The sequence below is a fragment of the Asparagus officinalis genome, chromosome 2, assembly GCF_001876935.1.
Source record: "Asparagus officinalis chromosome 2, Aspof.V1, whole genome shotgun sequence".
NCBI classification, from domain to species: domain Eukaryota; kingdom Viridiplantae; phylum Streptophyta; class Magnoliopsida; order Asparagales; family Asparagaceae; genus Asparagus; species Asparagus officinalis.
The window spans coordinates 6,252,845-6,275,417 of NC_033795.1; the positions used below are offsets into that span (position 1 = coordinate 6,252,845).

The 22,573-nt window shown below is 39.6% G+C and overlaps 2 protein-coding genes across 2 annotated transcripts; both read right to left on the reverse strand.

The window, feature by feature from the left end:
- On the reverse strand, positions 1,595–5,598 carry LOC109830053 (probable LRR receptor-like serine/threonine-protein kinase IRK). Its single transcript, XM_020397209.1, has 2 exons — positions 4,073–5,598; positions 1,595–3,491 (listed from the first exon to the last, which is right to left on the reverse strand). The coding sequence occupies exons 1-2, from the start codon at positions 5,449–5,451 to the stop codon at positions 2,030–2,032; spliced, it is 2,841 nt and encodes a 946-aa protein (XP_020252798.1). The 5' UTR covers positions 5,452–5,598; the 3' UTR covers positions 1,595–2,029.
- On the reverse strand, positions 17,119–21,505 carry LOC109830054 (probable LRR receptor-like serine/threonine-protein kinase IRK). Its single transcript, XM_020397210.1, is given in 3 exon segments — positions 17,119–19,034; positions 20,081–20,893; positions 20,895–21,505. Coding segments are annotated over 3 exon segments (2,736 nt in total). The 5' UTR covers positions 21,350–21,505; the 3' UTR covers positions 17,119–17,566.

Genomic DNA, 22,573 nt, shown 5'->3' on the forward strand with positions numbered 1-22,573 from the left:
ATGAGTTATTAAAAAATTATGAGTTATTAAAAAATTATGAGTTATTAAAAAATTCTTTTCGACATTCTTATAAATAGTGGTATAATTATGAGTTATTAAAAAATTAAGAGGGTAAAAAAGGAAATCAAAAGTTTTAACATGGGTATTCTCTTTTATAAGTAGTATAGATAGATATAGATTAAACAATTAATAAAAGTAGCATCTCCATCTCTCTTTTATTTCCCCGTCGGTCACTAGAACTCTTCGATCCTCACTTTTAATACACCTAATATTACCTAAATCTCTACTCTTCATTTCTCTAATCTTAGCAAGCTTATATTTATCTTTCTCTCCCTTCTTAGATTCTAACTTCTTATAAAAAATTTCATAAGCCTTATATTTATTCTCACTAACCTCTCTTTTTTGCTTCCTTCCTTACTAGTTTATATTTTTCTAAGTTTTTCCTACTCCTACACTTTTGTCACTCTTTATATAAAGTTTTCTTTTCTCTAATAACATTTTGCACACTCTCATTCTGCCACCAACTATCTTTACCGTCTAATCTACAACATTTAGATTTTCCTAGTATATCTTTAGCCACTTTTCTAATACAAGAAGACATGTTATTCCACATAATATTAGTCTCATTATCTATGTTCTATATATTTTCTTCCATTATCTTATCTTTAAAATATATTAAATTCTTTCCTTTTAAATTTCACCATTTAGTTCTTAGTCTTTTGTTTACGTTAGTATTTTTACTCAACTTTTTAGTAGATATGTCTAAGATCATTAATCTATGTTGTGTACTTAAACTCTCTCCTAGTATATCTTTACAATCCTTGCATATTAACATATCCATCATTCTAGTAAAAAAAAGTCTATTTGATTATTATTAAAATCACTTTTAAAGGTTGTTAAGTGTTCATCACTTTTTCTAAAAAGTGTATTTACTATTATGAAATCATACGATATTGCAAACTCTAGAACTGGTTTACCCATATTGTTCTTATCTCCATACCCGTAACCTTCCATCTGCAAACCATGAGAATATTTTAGAAATATTCTAATGATCATTTGAGTGTCTTGTACCCCTAAAACTCCGTCGATTTACAAGAAAACCTACCAAATACAATCGGAGGGGGTTATTTTAAGGAGGGGTAGTCTGGTCAAACCATTGAAAAAATAGGTGAAACGATAGGGTATGGAAAAGATATTTAGGCTTAGAAGAAAATACAAATGCGGGTATACAAGTGAAAAGGAGGTGAAACAATAGTGTATATAAGTGCTATTTAACCTTCTTCTCACCATGTACGGTGTTCACAATTGCCTTGGGTGCTTATCTAATATCATCACATGCCTTTTGCAGTTTTGCTCACAGCAATAAAAGCTTGGTCTGATGACTTACTCAATTTTTAATAATTGGCTAAAACAGTACACCTTCAAAGTCTATTTTATACCAGTATTACATATAAGTCTCTTGTGTTGCCTTGGATATCAATGACAAATAAGATAAGGACATATTTCACCCACTGCCCCATGTGACTCAATAAATATTCACAAAGAATCACAAGTACACCGAAAACATGCAACAACAAAAAAAATGCTGGACCAATAAATCAAGGAGCATTTGGTAAGAGAATAGTTACTCATATCCCTTCTGCTCAGGTTCTCAAATGCAGTGACACATCTCATAAATTCATTCTGCTAATATGTTACATGCATCTTTTCCTCCTTAGCAAGCAAATTCTCCTATCTCCTACATTCACTCATCAACTCTTTCGGGTTAATTGCATATGGACCCCTGTAGTATCGTTGTTTCGTACAACTCCCATAGTTTCATTGTTGCAGATAGACCCTCGGGTTAACTTTAATATGTTCTAAATTTTCACCAAGGCTAAAAGTGTGAGAAAATATTAACCTAGAGGGTCTAATCTTCAACTATGAAACTACTGGGGTGGTAAGTTGAAAACCGAGATACTACAGGGGTCTATGAGCAACTTACCCAAGTAACATTTGAACATACAAGGAACAAAAGGGGTAAACACAATTAACCTGAACTCAGTTCATCCTGACCAGGACATCTGATCATCTCTAGAATCTTGACAACCTCACCCATCTCCGGTCGATTCGATGGCACCTGCGATGTACAAATCAACCCTAGTTTCACCACTGGCACCACCTCGTCCACCGGAAACTTCCCCCCAATCCTCCCATCGACACAATCCTCCGCTCTCCCTCCCTCGACCAAACCCCTCACTGTATCACACAGAACTACCACATCGTCCTCTGTGTACTCCACGGGCCTTCTCCCCGTTACAACCTCTAATAATAAGACACCGAATCCATATACATCACATTTATCTGTTATCTTCACAGTTCCACAGGCAAATTCAGGCGCCATGTAACCTAATGCACTCTGTATCTTGTTGCTCAAAACGTAACGGTCCAGCATTGGCAACAGCCTCGCGAGACCATAATCTCCGACCTTTGGCTCACCAGAGCCATCGATTAGAACATTGCTTGATTTCAAATTGTAGTGAATAATGTTGTGGCGGTGTAGATGAGCGAGGCTCTTTGCAGTGGCAACAATTATATCGAACCGCTCATTCCAAGTGAGAGATTGTGCCGCTGAGTTCTCATGGAGAACTTTGTGCAAGCTCTCACCAGAGACGAACTCGTAGATGAGGAGCTGCAGCGACGGAGTCCAGTAATAGCCTTGGAGGGATACGAGATTTGGGTGCCTCATTTTGCCGATTTTCTTGATCTCTCTCTCAAACTCTGCTTGGGATTTCACTAGACTTGAGACAGTGAGCTTCTTGATGGCCACAGGTCGGCCATCAGGCAGAACAGTCTTGTAGACCGTGCCAAAGCCTCCACGACCGAGCTCAGACTCCTTGTTGAGTATAGTATGAGCGCCAGAGGCAAACTCAGGCTTGTCACCAGAGAACATAACGAGCTTGCCAGAGTTCGCGTCTGTGTTGGCAGGTGAGCCACTGTAGTCACTGGGGGGTGCCAAGCCCGCAGCAGAGGGGGAACTTGAATGGGATCGTGCGTGAAGGTTTAGGATGGTGATGGTGATGATACCGAGGACAATGAGGGCAGCAGCGCCAATGGCAACAATCGCAGATATGCTCAAAATGATCTTTTTGTGTCGGATGTTGGCAGAAGTGATACCGGAGTTAGTGTTCGGGTTTTGTGAGGAAGAATTAGGATTGAGGACGATAGGTTTCGGGAGGACACCAGGGCATGAGATGTTGACAGCAGAACCACAGAGGCCGGGATTGCCTGAGAGAGATGATGGGGGGATTGTATTGAAGAAATTGCTCGGGGGAATGGGACCAGAGAAGTTATTGTGGGAGATGTTGAAGGAGAGAAGATGGGGGAGATTGGAGAGGTTCTTTGGGAGAGAGCCTTGAAGGCTGTTGAAGGAGAGGTCTACAGTTTCAAGGTTAGTGAGGTTTGCTAAGGATGTGGGTATTGAGCCTGTGAGCTTGTTCTGTGACAGTATCCTGTTCAAGATAAGAGACAGACCGTGTTAAAATTTACGCAAATATGTTCAAAGTAAACTCCAAAGTTCAGAAATATATGCCATTTCTTCTTTTAAATGCACCAGATTCCAACTAGAAACTATAAGTTTAGCCTTCTGCAGAGTAGAATTCTATTTGAATCCCAAGCTTTAACAGTAAAATGTTAAAAATGATCAAATACACAAGTAAAATAAGACCCAAAAGGTTTTTGACAAATCTTGAGATCAATATGCTTATTGAAATATTATCTACAACGTAACGACGCGTACCTCTTGTATCACGCATCAATGTACTCTGTTATGTTTATGATATGTATTGTTGTATTGTATTTTATGCTGCTCATTTACCAGTACAAAAACAAGAGATCACTACTGCGAAGCTACATCAGAATCCAAAGTGTCATCCAACACCAAGTTAAAAACATTACTCCCAAAGCAAGCAGACGATTTAGTTTCAAACACAAAGTAAAAAAATATTTTTTGAGAAAACATTTAGAACCAGTTTATGATGCACACAAAGATATTTGTAAATGTTAAAAGCATTAAAGGTGAAAGTGGACTTACAAAGAAGTGAGAGAAGAACAGTTCCCAATCTGACTTGGGATTCCTCCATTGAGAAAATTCTTCTGCAGCCTCAACTCCTGCAATGAAGCAGCTCCTGCGATCTCTAACGGAATGCTCCCATTCAATCTATTGACACTGAGATCAACCACTTCCAATGACTTCAATTCCCCCAAACTCGATGGAATCCCACCCGAAAACAAATTCGCCGACAAATTCAACAGCTCCAGTTTCCACAGTCCCCCAATCTCCATTGGGATCTCACCAGAAAACTCATTCCCGGACAAATCCAGTTCCAACAGAGACTGACCCAGAGAATTTGAAAACTGAACTTTGCCACTAAATTTATTTCCTGAAATGAAAATTTTTTGCAAACCCAGCTCAAAAAGCCATGAAGGGAGTTCACCCATCAAATGATTCCTGCTAAAATCAGCTTCTAGCAAACTGCTACAATCCCTCATTGACTCCGGCAAATTACCCACAAGCCCATTTCCAGAAAAATTCAAACTTTGCAAGAATTTCAGGTCCCCAATCGAATCGGGGATCGACCCATCAAACCCATTCTCAGAGAAATCCAAAACCCTCAACCACTTCATCTCCCCAATCCAATCAGGAACTCTCCCAGAAAACGAATTCGACCCCAAATTCAAGTAACTCAACATCCAAAGCTTCCACATTGAATCAGGAATCCCCCCACTCATCAAATTCCCACTAAAATCAACACTCCTCAAACTGGTCATCTTCCCAATTCCATCAGGTATCTCACCCACAATGAAATTCTTCGAAACGTCGAAACTTTCGAGACTGCTCAAACTCAAAACCCCATCAGGCAGAGACCCAGAGAGATGATTCGACGAAACATTGAAACTTACAAGATTCCAGCAAGAGCCAATGCTGCTTGGTACCTGACCGTACAACTTGTTACCAGCCAAATTGACATCGACCAAGCTCTCACATTGTGAGAAAAACTTAGTGGGTATCTCTCCAATGAGCCCATTGGAGCTCAGATCAATGTGGGTGAGGTTTGGGAGCTGGGTTAAGTCTGGAATCAAGAATCCAGTGAAGTTGTTGTTGGAAAGGGAGAGTTTTTGAAGAGATTGGAGGTTGAGGAGGCTGCGGCTGAGCTTGCCGGAGAGGCCGAGGGAGGAGAGAGAGATTTCGACGACTCGGCGAGACTCGGGGTGGCATTTGATGTGGGCCCAGTTGCAGGGGTCGTCGGAGTCTTGGGTCCATGAGGAGAGAGATGAGGTTGGGTCTAAAAGAGAGGACTTGAAGACAATGAGGCCGAGGAGGTCAGGGTTTAATGGGGGAGGGGGTTTAGAGAGAGAAAGGAGAGGGAGGAGGAGGAGGAGGAGGAGGAGGAGGAGAGAGAGGGAGTTCATGGTTTGAGTCTAGAGAGAGAGAGATTCAGTTGAGGCCATTGTTAATGGAGGATTTTTTTTTTTTTTTCCTCCAGTTTTTGTTGTTTGAAGCGTGAAATTGGAGAAGAGCTGAAGAAGAGGAGGCATGGGGTTAATAAAGGCTGGAGCTGTTTGGTAGTTGCTGCCTTCATATATGCTAAAACTAGCTATTATTTTTAGAAAATTGATGTAGGAATATGATCTTCGTGTCTTCAATTTTTCAGGGTTCTCCTTGAAATGTAAGGTTATTTGCACGTTTGTACCAAGTTAACATTTTTTTTAAAAAAAAAAATTGATACCGTAAAGTTTATTTTAGGCTTTCATACCCCAAAGTTTACACCTCCTTAAATTTGACATCTCACAAGAAAATTGATGCTTAGATATATATTGAAGATTCAATGCCATTTAACCTAAGTATCTTTGTTCAACTGTCTTTTTTGCAACTAAATAGAACTTAATTTCACTCGTTTTGCACTTAAATACCTAATAGTTTCACTTACTCTGCACTTCTATACCTCACTTGTTTTTCTTAACATTTGTATACTAAATATGAGTTGTTTAAAATTAACATGTTAGTATTCTCTATTAGCAAACGTGGAATTTACTACCAGAGTGGTGGTCAGGTGGGTTTCCTTTATGATGTAACTCCATGAATGCTTTGGTACTGTCGGGGTTAATGGCGGTTTACATTACTTGAGGTTTACTTGGCTATCTATGTTGGGATTTTGTCTTTGATTCTTTATATAACTTCATGGGAATTAGATAGGGTTAGAGTTCTATCATGATTAGGAGTTTGGATTCTATCATGATTATGAGTTTGAGTTCTATCATGATTAGGAGTTTGAATCATATTCTAATTAGGAAGTTAGGCTAGAGATAGGGTTTTGGTTTTCCTATATATATTCTTCTATTGGTGGAGGAAAAACCATGAAGAAAAAGTAGAGATATATAGTAGATGAGAGAGAGAGAGAGAGGGTTTCGTAGTCTTTATCCGTGCAAAAGATTACAAGGAGTGGGCTTTGGAGAGAATATGAGAGTTGATTATGTATGTGAGGTTGAGAGATTGAGAGACGAGAGTTGAGTGGTTCCTCTTGTAGTTCTCCCTAATACATAGTGAATTTCTCGTATTGTTGTCCCGTGGACGTAGGTCGAAGTTGGTCGACTAGACCACGTAAATCTCGGTGTTCTTTTTTCTTGATTGTGGTTGTTCTATCTTATTGATTGGGGTTGGCTTCCGAGTTGCGCATATCGTGGTAGGCGGGGAGACTGAAATTCTGTTGTGCGCAGCGGAAATCTCGGCAGAGTTTCTGGTGCACAATAAGAGAGAAAGATCGATAAGAATTCTTGTTTCTCAAAGGGAACAAGAATCTGAAGCCTAATATCCCATCAAAGTGGGATATTTGCTCTTCCTCTCGTCAGCTCTAGGACTGCGCGTCGAGGGATCCTAAAAACTATTACAATGGCCACAAACTCAAACAACCAATTTTACGTGGTTCGGCAAACTGCCTACGTCCACGGGGCAAGGAAGGGGGAGATCTACTATTAGAGGGAGAGATACAACTAGGGTTTACAATCACTCATTCTAAACCCTCACACAATCTCTTAAACCCCTCATACAATTATCTCTCTCAAAAACAAAAGACAGCCGCCAAGAAAACACGTGCCTGTGGTTTTTCTCCTGCAGCCGCACAAAGTCCCCTTGCTCACTGCCGCTGTCAATTTTCTTCTTTTCTCCTTGCTGCGTTTTCTCCAAGAAACAAAGCCGCCGCCGAAAAAGAATCCACCTGCACCCCGTCAATTGCTTGCACCCTACCTTGCTACAAACCCTAGGCTAACAAATCAATTTGTTATTTATAGTCAAGAGGGAAAATCGGGTGGGCCTTTGAGATTCCCTAATCTCTTCACGCGCACGAAGCCGCAAGCCGCAATTTGATTCGTGGTGGCCCCCACGAGTTGAAGACAAACGCGTCCACAAATTCCCCAACAAGTGGTATCAGAGCGAAGATGATGGATCCGGGAGCGAGTTTGTAAGATAGAAGACGACGTCGTAAAAGATTGAAAATCGGTGTTACAAGAATCAAGATGAAAAGAAAAAGGAAAAATTACTGTAGCAGAACACTGTAGCGCGGCGGGCTCTGTTCACGTAGGGATCCGACGGTCTAGATTGATTTGTTAGCCGATTGAGAATTTGGAGGCGGATTTTGGTGATCCAGGAGTCGTTCCTAGGGTTTTTCGACGTGTTGAGTTCGTTTTTGGCATCGGTTTCATCAAATTCAAACTCTACGGTGACTGATTTGAATTTTGATTAGAGAATGATAACTTCTTCGGGTCCAAAGTTTGATATTCCGCTATGTAACGGCAAGACAAATCTGATAGTAGATAAGGAGCAGGAGTTGGTTGGTGTGTATACTTGAGGAGGACAGTGCCAGATTAGGTGGAGCTTGCAAGTGGGCATGACCGAGTGACACACATGGAGATGAAGATGGTGGCGTTGGACTTGAAGATGGTGAGCGCTCATATTCAGTCCAAACCAAGTGATGGAGGAGATAAAGGCATCCAGCTCGTAGTGTAGAGTAGGAGAGGTGCATCGATATGATTTGAGACGAGCAATGCAGGTGGAGCACAAGGACAATAACATATCATTAGGTATAACTATTATCAAATATAATTAACAACGATTTATAAAAACATGACTGTATCCTCATTCATAACAACGATTTATAACTACCGTCCCAGCTTACAACGATTTTTGGTAAGCAAGCGTGCCGCGGAATGGTAGGTAAGGCACACCCCAGGTGAAGCTAACATGAGAAGGCACATGCAACGAACCACGTGGCAGCATCTAAGCCATTGGTCAACCAAAAAATCTGGGCACTAATTAAGTGGAGGAGGTTCCTCGATCGGAGGAACATGGGGCTTTAAATTGCTGGGAAGGGAACCGTGCGTAAGCCGCACGCTCACGCTACAAAATCTCCCTGCCTTATCTGATTATCTCTAATCCCAAACTTAAATGTTACTGTGATTAGGAATGTTAACCTCAGTTTCTTCGCCTTCACAACTTTGAAAATGCGTGTTGGGCTGCTTGACTAATTTGGGGATTATTTGGTTCGACTAGGAAAATCTTACTCTCACGTACCGGCTCCAAAAAAAAAAAAAAACACAATTAGATTCATCATTCAATGTTCAAAAGCCAACCAAAGGAATTAAAAAGTTCAAAATTAAGGGTTCATAATTAAACAAGTTTTCTAATATATAAAATCTTAAATTAAAGGAGGTTTTCTTATAATCCTCAACTATTAATTAAAAGGGTTTTTTTGGGGGGGGGGATATTTTCAAAGTTTTCGGAGGGTTATCCGATAATCATTCAAAGTTAAGGGGTTTCTCTTGATATTTGGCCTTACTTAAAATAAAACATATATAGTTAATTTTGATCGACCTTCTCTTGTAACACCGAGTCTCAGTTAAAGGAAAAGTCTCTCCTAGCTTTTGCCACAGGAGACTTAAAAAAAAAATACGATAAATGGATATATAATAAAGATTTGATGGCATGCATGTTCGAAGATTTAGACAGGAGTTTGAGGACAAGAAATTAGTCTTTATAGATTAGTCTCGATCGAGCCTTGCAATCAATCAAGTGGAGTCGTGGACCCCGCAGTTGGGACATTGGCCAACCCCGCCAAGTGACCCGTCACGTGAGGAGCCACATGCAAGAAGGAACTATACGCGGCAGCATCGACAGATATCCTGCACTGCACTAATAAAGGAACGTGGGGGCCGGGGCTTACAGTTTGGAAAGCATCATGAAGGTTCAAAGCTCATGTCACAATTATATCCCGCGTTATCTGAAATCCTAAATTACTAATTAATACTTGAAAGTTGATAGTTGGACTCGGAGACGTGAACATCAGCTAGCTGCATTCGTGCACGCTGTATTAATTATGAGACTACTGATTAATTAACAGCACAATGCTAATTAAACTAAAAAGGAACAACTAATTTGACCACATGCACGCATGTTGGCTGTTTGTCTAGTTAATCAGGATGAAGGGACCACTTCAATTTAAAATCTCAAACAATGGATCGGATGCTTACCTAATATAACATGTGTATAAGTTATTATTTATAGTTGCATGCCTTTCTCTCGTATCTGTATCTACGTCGACATTTCGGTTAAAATCGGAGCTACACTTTCTAATCTGCTGCCTCATTATATCAAATTGTGATATGACCTTCTAGTATGAATTAAAACAATGTTGGGACGGTTTCCCCTCCTAATACGGCTACACGTGGGGGTAAGCAAAAGGTCGGTTCAGTCTATTTTGAGGAATTGACAAAACTGAGCTGAATCATTTTATATTCAAAACTGAACAGAACCGACTGAAATTAGTTTGGTCGGTTCAGTTTATTCAGATTTTGATTGGACTCATTTAATTAAGAAAAATTGTGTTTTGATCCCAAAAAAAACGCATGGTAAGAAATTGGTGCAAGAAATTTGTGTATTAATTGAAGTGTCAACAAAAGAACAATGCAAATTATATACAGTTTAAGGAAAAAAGAAAAGGAAATTGATGGACTAACAAAAAGAAAGAAATGATATGCTTTCGATAATTAAAAATGCGGTCGGTTCAGCTAGTTCGAGTTAAAATTTTCTCAAGCCGAACTGATAGTTACATATTCTAAAACCAAAACGAACCATATATCAAAATTTGGCTGGATCGATCGGTTTGATTAGTTTCAATCCATTAATGCTCACTCCTAGTTATGTCGTTGAACTTGAACCCACGTGGATAGAATGACATTTCGGTCGTTTTCAGAAGCCTTTAGAGCTTAGTTTTATAGTGGAGTCTGCTTTAATATGTATGTGTTGCTGTTGTCTGCAGCAGTAAGAAAATGAGATTTTTGGGGAAAACAGAGAGCTTTGGAGGAGAGAGAAATCAGCCTTTTAGAGTATGTCACTTTTTGATCAAGTGCTCGATCGGGTGGTTATTAATTTCTTCTCTGATTGGGTTGAAATTTTTAATTAGTGGAGCTCCTCACTATTATTCTTTAATCTAGACGCTGGAGATTTCTATTGGGGCTCTGTAGCTCGAGCAAATTTTGTGCGACCAAAAACAACCCTATTTTGATAATGCTTTTTTATCTCGTTATTTGGTAATAGCGGAGATTTTCAGAGGACTTTGCCCTGGTGATTTTCACTCTTTCAATTTGAGGGAGATTTTCCAAGTTAAATCGCCACTGTTCTTTTGCGTGTATGGTGTTGGGATTTTATCTTTGATTCTTTGTGTAACTTCATGAGAATTAGATAGGGTTAGAGTTCTATTATGATTAGGAGCTTGAGTTCTATCATAATTAGGAGTTTGGGTTTTATCATGATTAGGAGTTTGAATCCTATTCTAATTAGGAAGTTAGGCTAGAGATAGAGTTTTGGTTTTCCTATATATATTCTTCTATTGGTGGAGGAAAAACCATGAAGAAAAAGTAGAGATGTAGTAGATGAGAGAGAGAGGGTTTCGTAGTCTTTATTTGTGCAAAAGATTACAATGAGTGGGCTTTGGAGAGAATATGAGAGTTGTTTATGTATGTGAGGTTGAGAGATTGAAAGACGAGAGTTGAGTGGTTCCTCTCGTAGTTCTCCCTAATACATAATGAATTTCTCCCTACCTTGCTACAAACCCTAGGCTAACAAATCAATTTGTTATTTATAGTCAAGAGGGAAAATCGGGTGGGCCTTTGAGATTCCCTAATCTCTTCACGCGCACGAAGCCGCAAGCCGCAATTTGATTCGTGGTGGCCCCCACGAGTTGAAGACAAACGCGTCCACAAATTCCCCAACAAGTGGTATCAGAGCGAAGATGATGGATCCGGGAGCGAGTTTGTAAGATAGAAGACGACGTCGTAAAAGATTGAAAATCGGTGTTACAAGAATCAAGATGAAAAGAAAAAGGAAAAATTACTGTAGCAGAACACTGTAGCGCGGCGGGCTCTGTTCACGTAGGGATCCGACGGTCTAGATTGATTTGTTAGCCGATTGAGAATTTGGAGGCGGATTTTGGTGATCCAGGAGTCGTTCCTAGGGTTTTTCGACGTGTTGAGTTCGTTTTTGGCATCGGTTTCATCAAATTCAAACTCTACGGTGACTGATTTGAATTTTGATTAGAGAATGATAACTTCTTCGGGTCCAAAGTTTGATATTCCGCTATGTAACGGCAAGACAAATCTGATAGTAGATAAGGAGCAGGAGTTGGTTGGTGTGTATACTTGAGGAGGACAGTGCCAGATTAGGTGGAGCTTGCAAGTGGGCATGACCGAGTGACACACATGGAGATGAAGATGGTGGCGTTGGACTTGAAGATGGTGAGCGCTCATATTCAGTCCAAACCAAGTGATGGAGGAGATAAAGGCATCCAGCTCGTAGTGTAGAGTAGGAGAGGTGCATCGATATGATTTGAGACGAGCAATGCAGGTGGAGCACAAGGACAACAAGAGAGGTGAAGGCGTCACAGCGAAGCAGAAGATAGTGAGGATCATGAAGGCATCCAATTGAGAGCGCAGGTGTTCTGATTTGAAGTGCGAAAAAAATAGAAGACTCTAGCGGGGGAGACAAAGTTTTAAGACAACGATGATATATCTTCAAGGGAGTTTGGAAATCAAATCCAATGTGGAGATTGTTGGGATTTTGTCTTTGATTCTTTGTCTAACTTCATGAGAATTAGATAGGGTTAGAGTTCTATCATGATTAGGAGTTTGGGTTCTATCATGATTAGTTCTATCATGATTAGGAGTTTGGGTTCTATCATGATTAGGAGTTTGAGTTCTATCATGATTAGGAGTTTAGGTTTTATCATGATTAGGAGTATCATGATTAGGAGTTTGAGTTCTATCATGATTAGGAGTTTAGGTTTTATCATGATTAGGAGTTTGAATCATATTCTAATTAGGAAGTTAGGCTAGAAATAGAGTTTTGGTTTTCCTATATATATTCTTCTATTGGTGGAGGAAAAACCATGAAGAAAAAGTAGAGATGTATAGTAGATGAGAGAGAGAGAGAGTTTCGTAGTCTTTATCCGTGCAAAAGATTACAAGGAGTAGGCTTTGGAGAGAATATGAGAGTTGATTATGTATGTGAGGTTGAGAGATTGAGAGACGAGAGTTGAGTGGTTCCTCTTGTAGTTCTCCCTGATACATAGTGAATTTCTCGTATTGTTGCCCCGTGAACGTAGGTCGAAGTTGGTCGACCGAACCACGTAAATCTCGGTATTCTTTTTTCTTGATTATGGTTGTTCTATCTTATTGATTGGGGTTGGCTTCCGAGTTGCGCATATCGTGGTAGGCAGGAAGACTAAAATTCCCCAACAATCTAGAGGTCCTATAGGACTTGTAGTGTTTGAGAGGGATTGCGGATTCAAACTTGGTTTGTCATTCCGGTTGTAGCTCCAACTAGCCAAGGTTCCCTTGTCAACAAAAAAAAGTGAACTTTTCACTTAATGTTCCTAATGACACGAGTTTGATTCGGATGAAAATTTTCATGTTTGCATAATAATGTATTAATGCACCAATTTAAAAAAAACCTAGGGTACATAATTCTAAAAAAAATAAGTACGAGTAGACAAATGTTAAGTGAGGGAAATTATAAGGTATTTAAGTGCCATTTAGCTTCTTTTTTAAATAAAGATCCCTGGAATATAAGAAACTAGCAGTACAAATTCAGTGGAAATTTGGCATAAAATCATGTGATCTTCAAAGCTTTTCTTGCTCACCATGTTGAAAACATTTGTCCTTCGGTTCGGCCCTTGCACATCAACATGTCAGGTACATATTATTCACTTTGGTTAATCAGGCACACTTGATGCATGTTAGCTAGATAATGAACAACCAACCCATTTACGGTTTAGATACAAGGACTTGTTGTTAAACTCTCAAAATAAGATCAGGAAAAATTCTAATTTAATTTTAGGATGTATTCTATTTGGGGAAAAAATCTAGACCGAATGAAGTCTAATGGTGTGTTTGGAAAGGCTTATTTTTTTTAAGCTTATAAGTTATGCTGAATTTTAGTGGCTTTTAGTTTTTATGATAAAAATGCTATGAAAATTATTTGGGCAAAATAATAATTAATTTGTTTAGTCAAACATAGCTTATTTAGGTGAGTTTTTTAAAAACCGAGATATAACAACTTTTTAAAATGAGACTTGTTACAAGCTAACTTATTTGGTAGTTTATCGAATAGGTAGAAATAAAAAGACGAGCTTAAAAGGTACTTTAACCAAAAAAAATAAGCCGCTCCAAACAAGCTCTAAGTAAAGGGAACAACAATATGTCAAAAAAACAACATAATAGTCATCAGGCCATTTTACACTGCAGTTCTAGACTTCCATCAATCTCAAGGAACAAGGTATGGTTTTCACATAATAAAATCCAAGACCAACATTTAGGATTGTGTGTTAACTTACTCTAATGTCATTTAGTGAAAATCTCTGTCAACTCATTTGCATGTGCTGCCAACAAAGCAAAATATTTGTAAAGCTGTACTGTAATCCAGCTTAACCTCAACCGAAGCCTAGAAATTCTATATGTGACACTAAACTATCACATGTAGCCTCAATAAGATTTTTCTTCTTCTTCTTCTTCTTTTTTTTTTCCTCTTTTTTAAACTTAAAACCCATATCTTGTTGGTTAACATAAATTCAATTCTTAATACTATAAGCCAACAATTTATCATGCAACAATAAAGTGTCACATTAGGTTATGAATAGGGATAGCCACAGCCTGGAGTTCACTAGCTTTCATCTCAAAGGGACCACATCATAATGACTCTATTTAAATTTCTGACCGTATTCTGTTCTCAACCAATCTTTTGCACCTACCAAAAAAAAAGCCTGAAAAAATAAGGTCTAAGCAAACATATAGTTATTATTATCATAGGTTAGCTACCTAGAAAGAACCAGTTCTCAATTCATAGAATCATTTAATTGCGGTTAAGTTAATAATTAGTGGAGTGCTTATGGAAGGACTCATTGATACTGTTTCTCCAAAGAATCATGAGCATGTGGATAAAAGTGAGAGGGAGCAACTTATCATGCTTTGCAGTCTTTTGATAGCAGTCTGTAGATCAAAGCTGCTCTCATTGTTCTAGATCCACTTTACTTTAATTTTGCTTTTGTTTATTACAGTTTTTAGGGGAATTTTTTTGACCAGATGAATTTTTGTGCAGGTCTATCCCTCTGAAAATTTTTGCTCAATTACTTGCAAAGGGGTTAGGAACTGAGGGTCATTTTGGAAACTCCGCTTAAGTTGGTTTCTACCTGAATCAGTTTAGTCCTGGATCACCTCCTTCGAATCCAGAACTGAACTTGTTTAGAGCATCTCCAACAGTTTCCCCAAAACTTTCTCCAAAATGGGAAGTAAAAGTCATATTTTTCAAATTATTTTTGCTCCAACTCCAACAGTTTTCCCATTTTAAATAATCCTATATTTATTACAATAATAAAAATATTCTACATCTTTGACATGAACTTTAATAATAAAGATTTAGACATGAATTTTTTGTTTTTTGCCCCCTCATCTTATAGTGTTGAGTCATTTTTGAGTAGTTGGAGACTTGAAGAACGTAAAACATTTATGACATAGCTCTCCCAAAATTTAAAGAATGATGCATATTTGGGGAAGGCTCCTCTTTTTTCTCCTCCATCCCTATTTTAAGGAATGAGATGAGAAATCTGTTGGACCAAAAAGAAAACCTAAAATTCTCTAAAAATAAGAATACCAATAAAATAGGGAAGCGGTTGGAGATGTTCTTAGAGGCTAAATTTTTAACAAAGAGAAACAGCTTTAGCTCTGGACTAGTTTTTTACCAAACAGAATTTTATCCCTTAATCAGATTAGTTAAGAGAGTTGCCAAACGTGCCGCGCAAAGTCAAAATAGGGAGCAAGAAACAAATTTATCCTTTTCTTTAGCCCCCTTTAGTTTCTTTTTATAAAGAGAAACCTAATTATTGTGACCCTCTATGGAAGGACACACTTGAACGGCAACAAGGTGACAAGTTTATTGATGACAGGGCTGGAGAGCTTTTACTCTTTATCAACTGTCCCCTGTAAAAATTGCTTTCAAGACAATGACTGCCTTGTATTAATTACCAGAACTTAATTCTGAAGGAGATTTTGAAAATTAGCCCTTCAGATTTGTTAATTTAAACTTTTTCTTCCAAACTTCCATATCTCTGTTAATTTAGCCCCTCGAGGATTCCTCGATGGATACCGTTAGTTCTCAATATAACTATCATCATTCTTACATTTGCTTATTAAATGCCAAAATCATAGATAAGTAAATAGATCTACCATCTTTTGAAATCTCTTTTCTCATCCGAAATCGTAGCATAACATGCACCCTTCGGGAAGGGCGGAAAAAGGGAGGAGATTCGCGAACGAAGAAAAGGATCTAATTAATTCGAAGAATTGCAAGGTTAAACTGTATGGATAAGACCTGAATAATTCATGATATCAATAATACATATCAAGCAATATGGATGTTCTATTACACAGTCAGACCTCCCTTTTTTTTCTATCTGATACCTGCCTGTTAAAGAGGCTGTCTGAAATTACACATATAGACATAATTTCCTTCATTAGAAGTGAACCACTTGTTTCAATATAATAATAAAAAAAGAAATCAAAGACTGACTAAATTTGGGTTTATGTACTAAAATATGTTCGGTAAACTAGCTACTTTGTCATGTAGGGAGAATTTCAAACAAGCCCATCTGCTTGATCTTGTATCAGTTAAAAAAGTATTTGTCAAATTACTGTGATGCAAGCCAACTTGATTCTCAAACAAAGCATTAGAAACTGAATCAAGGGGATTAGGATATCATATGAGCATCTTTACTTTGTTAATTAAAAGAAAGGGAGGAAAAGATGCCAGCATTCAATTGTCAGTTACCTTGCTAAAGCAAAATAGGAATATTATTGAGAAACAAACTACATCTCTTATGTTTTTATGGTAAAAGTACACTTACCACCAATGAACTTTCAAAATCACACTAAACCTCGTGTGACTTTTCTGTTTGTTTCTATATTTTGTAGATAACCCCTATAAATTAGAACTAGAAAACAACATAAAAAGGCATTTTGAATGTTATTGAGGGCTTAGTGTAATTTACCGAAAAGATGTTGGGGGTTTTCTGCAAAAGCTATTGGGGGTTTAGTATGATTTTGAAAGTGCATAGGAATTTACTGCAGAAAGCTGAAAGGTCATTGTGGTTTAGTGTAATTCACCCTATGTCTTTATAATGCACAATTGATAACGTTAGTCCATAATTTATATGTAAGAACCATAATAATCACATGTGAGCTATGGGCAATAATGTGAGAGAGTGTGGCTCCTTGATTGTTCAATCCTTTCTTTTCTCCTAAATTTCAGTTGATTAAACAACTGATCAAATCCTTCAGTAATTAAACATCTACACTTGCAAGTAAATAGACACTTTCTGTTTTCCTCAATGTAACTGAATCTTTAGAATTTCATGACTTGCTGGAAATGAAGTCAATAAAATGGAATAGTTTCTAGGATTAGGAATTCCAGCCTTTGTTTGTCTGCACAAGAAACTAACAGAAAATTCTAGGTGGCAAAAGAGAAAAGAAAAACAGTGCACGGAAAAAAGAAAAATAAAATGGAGGGGCTAAAGAAGATTACACTCGTGTGTCATATGACATCTTCTTCCTCTGTGAACCAACATATTTGGTGAAGTAAACCACCAAGGGGCAGAGAAAAGTTTAGCACCTAAGCGAAACATGTACTCATTGCAATTCTCCATAGGGCTGCAAAGTGCAAATAACCTGATAAAACTGAAGCCAGCAAAAACACAACACTTCCATGAGTAGAAAGGTTACTCAAACACCCTTTTCTCCCAAAAACTCGAAATCATGGACCAATGATCACATCAAAATACTTCATTTTGCTAATACTTTAACCTACACCTTTTCCTTCTGCTTATCAAGCCAACATCTCCACTTCACCCATTCCCCTAATCTCTCTTCAACATTTGTCAACTCTTTAAAATAAAAACCGAAAAGAAGAAAAAATCAAAGGAGAAAAATAGAATCAACCTGAACTCAACTCGTCCTGATCAGGGCACCTGATCAACTCCAAGATCTTCACAACCTCATCCATCTCAGGTCGACTCGATGGCACCTGCGACGTACAAATCAACCCTAACTTCACCACCGGCACAACCTCCTCAACCGAAAACCTCCTTTCTAGTCTCTCATCAACACAATCCTCGGCTCTCCCTCCCTCAACAAATCCCCTCACGACATCACACAAAACGACCACATCATCTTCCATATACTCCACCGGCCTTCTTCCCGTTACTATTTCTAGCACAAGAACTCCAAATCCATAAACGTCGCATTTTTCCGTAATTTTCACAGTTTGGCATGAAAATTCCGGCGCCATGTAACCTAATGCACTCTGAATCTTGCTACTCAACACATATCGGTCTAGCATTGGCAATAGCCTCGCAAGTCCATAATCCCCGACTTTTGGCTCACCAGAACCGTCGATTATAACATTGCTTGACTTTAGATTGTAGTGAATTATATTATGGCAATGTAAGTGAGCGAGGCTCTTGGCAATGCCGAGAATTATATCAAATCGTTCACCCCAAGAAAGGGTATCATCAACAGAGCTCTCGTGGAGAGCTTTGTGCAAGGTCTCACCAGAGACAAACTCGTAGATTAGAAGCTGCAATGATTGAGTCCAGTAGTATCCTTGGAGGTGCACGAGATTTTGGTGTCGGATTCTGCCAAGCTTCTTGATTTCATTCTTGAATTCTTCTCGAGATTTTACTAAACTCGATACAGCAAGCTTCTTGATAGCCACGGGACGGCCATCTCCAAGAACTGTCTTGTAAACTATGCCAAAACCACCACGCCCAAGCTCAGACTCCTTGTTGAGTATAGCATGAGCTCCGGAGGGAAAATCGGGGTTTTCGCCAGAGAACATGACAAGCTTGCCAGAGTTAGTGGCCGCTGCAGAAGTTGTTGGAGATCCACTGGAGAAATCATTGTAGAGAGTCAATGCAACTTGAGAAGGTGAACTAGAGTAAGAGCGAGCATGGAGATTTAGGATGGTGATGGTGACGACGCCAAGGGCAATGAGAGCAGCAGCGCCAATGGCGATGATTGCCGAGATGCTTAGGATGACTTTTTTGTGATGGAAGTTAGGGGAAGTTAGGGATGGGCTTGGATGGACATTCAGGGAGGTTGAGTTAGGGTTTAGGACAAGAGGTTTAGGGACGGATGCACATGAGCGGTTGACAATTGAGCCACAGAGGCCGGGGTTGTTTGAGAGGGAGGAGGTGGGGATGGTGTCGAAGAAGTTTCCAGAAGGGATAGGGCCAAAGAAGAGATTGTAGGAGATGTTGAAGGAGAGGAGATGAGGGAGGTTGGAGAGTTTATTTGGGAGGGAACCTTTGAGGTTGTTGAAGGAGAGGTCTATATTTTGAAGGTCGACGAGGTTGGTTATGGAGAGGGGGATAGGGCCTGTGAGATTGTTGTGTGACAGTATCCTGTTTGAACAGTTAAAACATAAGAGATCAAGATGTGAGACAAAATTTATACAAAACAAGAATTCAAGAAATCAAGATGGAAGTTAAAATTTATACAAAACAACAATTCAAGAAAACCACTACGTAAAATAATGCTGTCAAGAATCATGAAAGATGGCAATTACCATTCCTGAAGATATAACGAAAATCTCTTGACAAAAATATCACACCATTTGCAAACTCAAACTAGTATAGGTATCATTTGTGCGTGAGGGAGAGGAGATTAAAGGAACCCATGTTAAGAGAGGCAAAGATGAATAATGAAAGAATCTAGTATGGAATCTATTGTTGTATGCAGTGTAGCTTAAACATATAAAATCTTAATTATCTTTTACCATATGATGTTATTTATTTTATATGTACATGTGCAATCTGACATGCATCATAGGGATGACTTCATGCTGGTATTGAACAAGATGTGAGCAACTCATACACGAGAGATTATGCAAAAGGATCCATTGCTTCCGAAGAGTATCCCACAATTTTTTATACCAAAAGATATTGAATAAATTGAGTTTCTTAATGTTAAATAAACCTTAACATGACATAGCTTTAAGGTCTTTTTTCATAATTCATCCCTGAGACTGCTTAGAGTTCATGTAATATCTTTGTTCCACCAAATAGTAGATGCTTATCCTTACCCAAAAGTATAATGATACTAATAATAATGTAGATAATAGTAACAACAGCGACAAACCAAACATAAACAGATTGTTTATTTACAAATGTGAATCCAAGGTTTCTCATATAAAGATGTCAAATCAACACAACCCTTAGGCTTCAACTAGAAAGCTACATCTCAAGTGCTACGATAATGGAAACACTCGAGGCAAATTTTATAGGCCGCATTTCAATCAATTTATGACCAAAAAAACTTCGATTTTCATCAATTTGAAAGCTAAAACTTTATCATAAATTCAGAATCACCATGACAGATGGACTTTATCCAGCTACATAATCCACATAAATGATAAATTTGAAGTATTTGGGAGTGAAAGTGAACTTACAAAGAAGTGAGAGAAGAGCAGTTCCCAATCTGGCTTGGGATTTCCCCACTGAGAAAGTTCTTCTCCAGCCTCAACTCCTTCAATGAAACAGCTCCTGCAATCTCAGATAAAATGCTCCCATTCAATCTATTAGCACCCAAATCCACCACTTCCACTGACTTCAACTCCCCCAAACTCATCGGAATCGGACCCGAAAACGAATTCCCTGACAAATTCAGCAGCCTCAATACCCGTAGTTTTCCAATGTCCATTGGAATCTCGCCAAAAAATTGATTCCCAGATAAATCCAGTTCCAAAAGTGACCGATTCTCAAATGTAGAAAACCGAATGTTGCCTCTCAGTTTATTCCCTGAGATCAAAATCTTCTGCAGACCCAGTTCAGAAACCCATGAAGGAAGAGCACCCATCAAAAAATTCCTACTAAAATCCACCTCTAACAGATTGCTGCAGTTCCTCATTGACTCGGGCAAGCTCCCCACAAGCCAATTTCCAGAAAAATTCAATCTTTGTAAGAGTTTCAGGTTCCCAATCGAATCCGGAACCGACCCATTAAGCCTATTTTCAGACATATCCAAAAGCCTCAACAATTTCATCTCTCCAATCGAATCTGATACTTCCCCACTGAACAAATTCGACCCCAAATTCAAAGTCCTCAAACTCCGAACCTCCCACATTGATTCAGGAACCTCCCCGCTCATCGAATTACTCGAGAGGTCAAGGCTCTTAAGCCTCTTCAAGCCCGAAATCTCATCAGGGATCGACCCCGAGAGCCGATTCGAAGAGAGGTTCAAGCTCACAAGGCTCTCACAGGAGAAACGAGTTTCCCGCCAAGGAAACGTCGATCAAGCCGCCACATTGTGAGAAAAACGAGATGGGTATCCCTCCACTGAGCCCATTGCGGCTGAAATCGATGCGGGTGAGATTTGGGAGCTGGGCTAGGCTCGGGTTCAGAGGCCCAGTGAGGTTGTTGTCGGAGAGGGAGAGGGTTTGGAGGCACCGGACGTTGAGGAGGCCGCGGCCGAGCTCGCCGGAGAGGTTGAGGGAGGAGAGGTTGAGGGAGGTGAACGCGGCTGGATTCGGGGTCGCATTGGTAGTGGCGCCCAGTTTGCCGGGTCGTCGGAGTCGCTGGGACCACGAGGAGAGGGACGAGGTGGGGTCCACGAGGGAGGACTTGAAGACGAGGAGGCCGAGTTGGTCGGGGTTGAGGGGCTGAGAGAGACAAAGGAGAGGGGGGAGGAGGAGGAGGGAGAGGAGAGAGAAGGAGTTCATGATCTAGAGAGAGAAAGGGGATATGGGTTTTTGCTTGGAGGAGGGCTGAGGGGGTTGGGCCATTAGAGGAAGAAGAGAACTGGGCTCATTTATGCTTCAGCTCTCTCAGAGAGAGAGAGAGAGAGAGAGAGAGAGAGAGGGCGCTCGTCAAGGGACAAGAACGAGGGGGCTTCAATTTAAGAGAGATTTCTAATTGACTGGGGCTTTTTCGGTCTACAAACCCAAAATCACTTCCATACTATGCCCACAGAACTTTTGGGGTGTTCCATGTAAACCCCCTTGTGAACTTTGTTTTTCTCAAGTCAAGTAGTCTCTGTGAACTTTTGCGTGTCTCACAAAATATCCATGAAACTTAACCTTTTTACATCGGAACCCTGCAAATGTAATTTGCAAAAAAACTAATATCATTGAAAGAGAGAAATCTTAAATTTTGTCACTAGTCATGTGTGAGTGCGACCAACACTCTTCCCTAATCTTTTGGCTGATGGAATTCTTTTTATTTGCAGATTATATGCAAGGGTCACGTGAGTGAGATGAGTTCAAAGTTTGTTAAGGGCTTGTAAGGCGCCTTAAAGTTCGGGAGGGTTATGTGAAATGAAGTGGGGATATGTGAAATACGCCCCAAAGTTGAGGCTGTTTTTGTGAAATTGATCTTATTTTTTAGGGGAAAATGTGTTGGGGCCCCAAAAGCAGAAACTTCATGTGCTGCAGCCCCTCCTAGTTTTCCCCATGTGGTTCAGCCCCTAGAAGTGTGACATTTTGTGATGCAGCCCCTTTTTAGCAATTATTACATGCCAGCTAAGCTAAAATCCCCAAAATATCCTTATATCCTCTCCTCAATCCCTCGGACTCGGTACTTATATCCTCTCTCTCTCTCATCTCCTCTCTCTCTCTCTCTCTCTCTCTCTCTCTCTCTCTCTCTCTCCCCCTCTCTCTCTAAAACCAAGGGTTTTCTCAAACTCGCCGCCCTGGTCCTTGCCCTCCTTGCCGTCGCCGCCTCCGCCCAGGCCCCCAAGGCTCCCCTCTAGTTCGCCGGTAACTCGCTGCCGCTCCCCGCCTCGCCCTTAACTACACCAGAGTTCGTCGCTGCCGCATTACTGGCCAAAGTCACAAGAGAAGAAGCATTACTGGCCAAAGTCCTATCTCTTTTGACTGAAACCAGAGTCCAATTGATTTGGCTGCAACGTTCTGCAGGAAAAACAAGAGACCAAAGAATGATAAAAT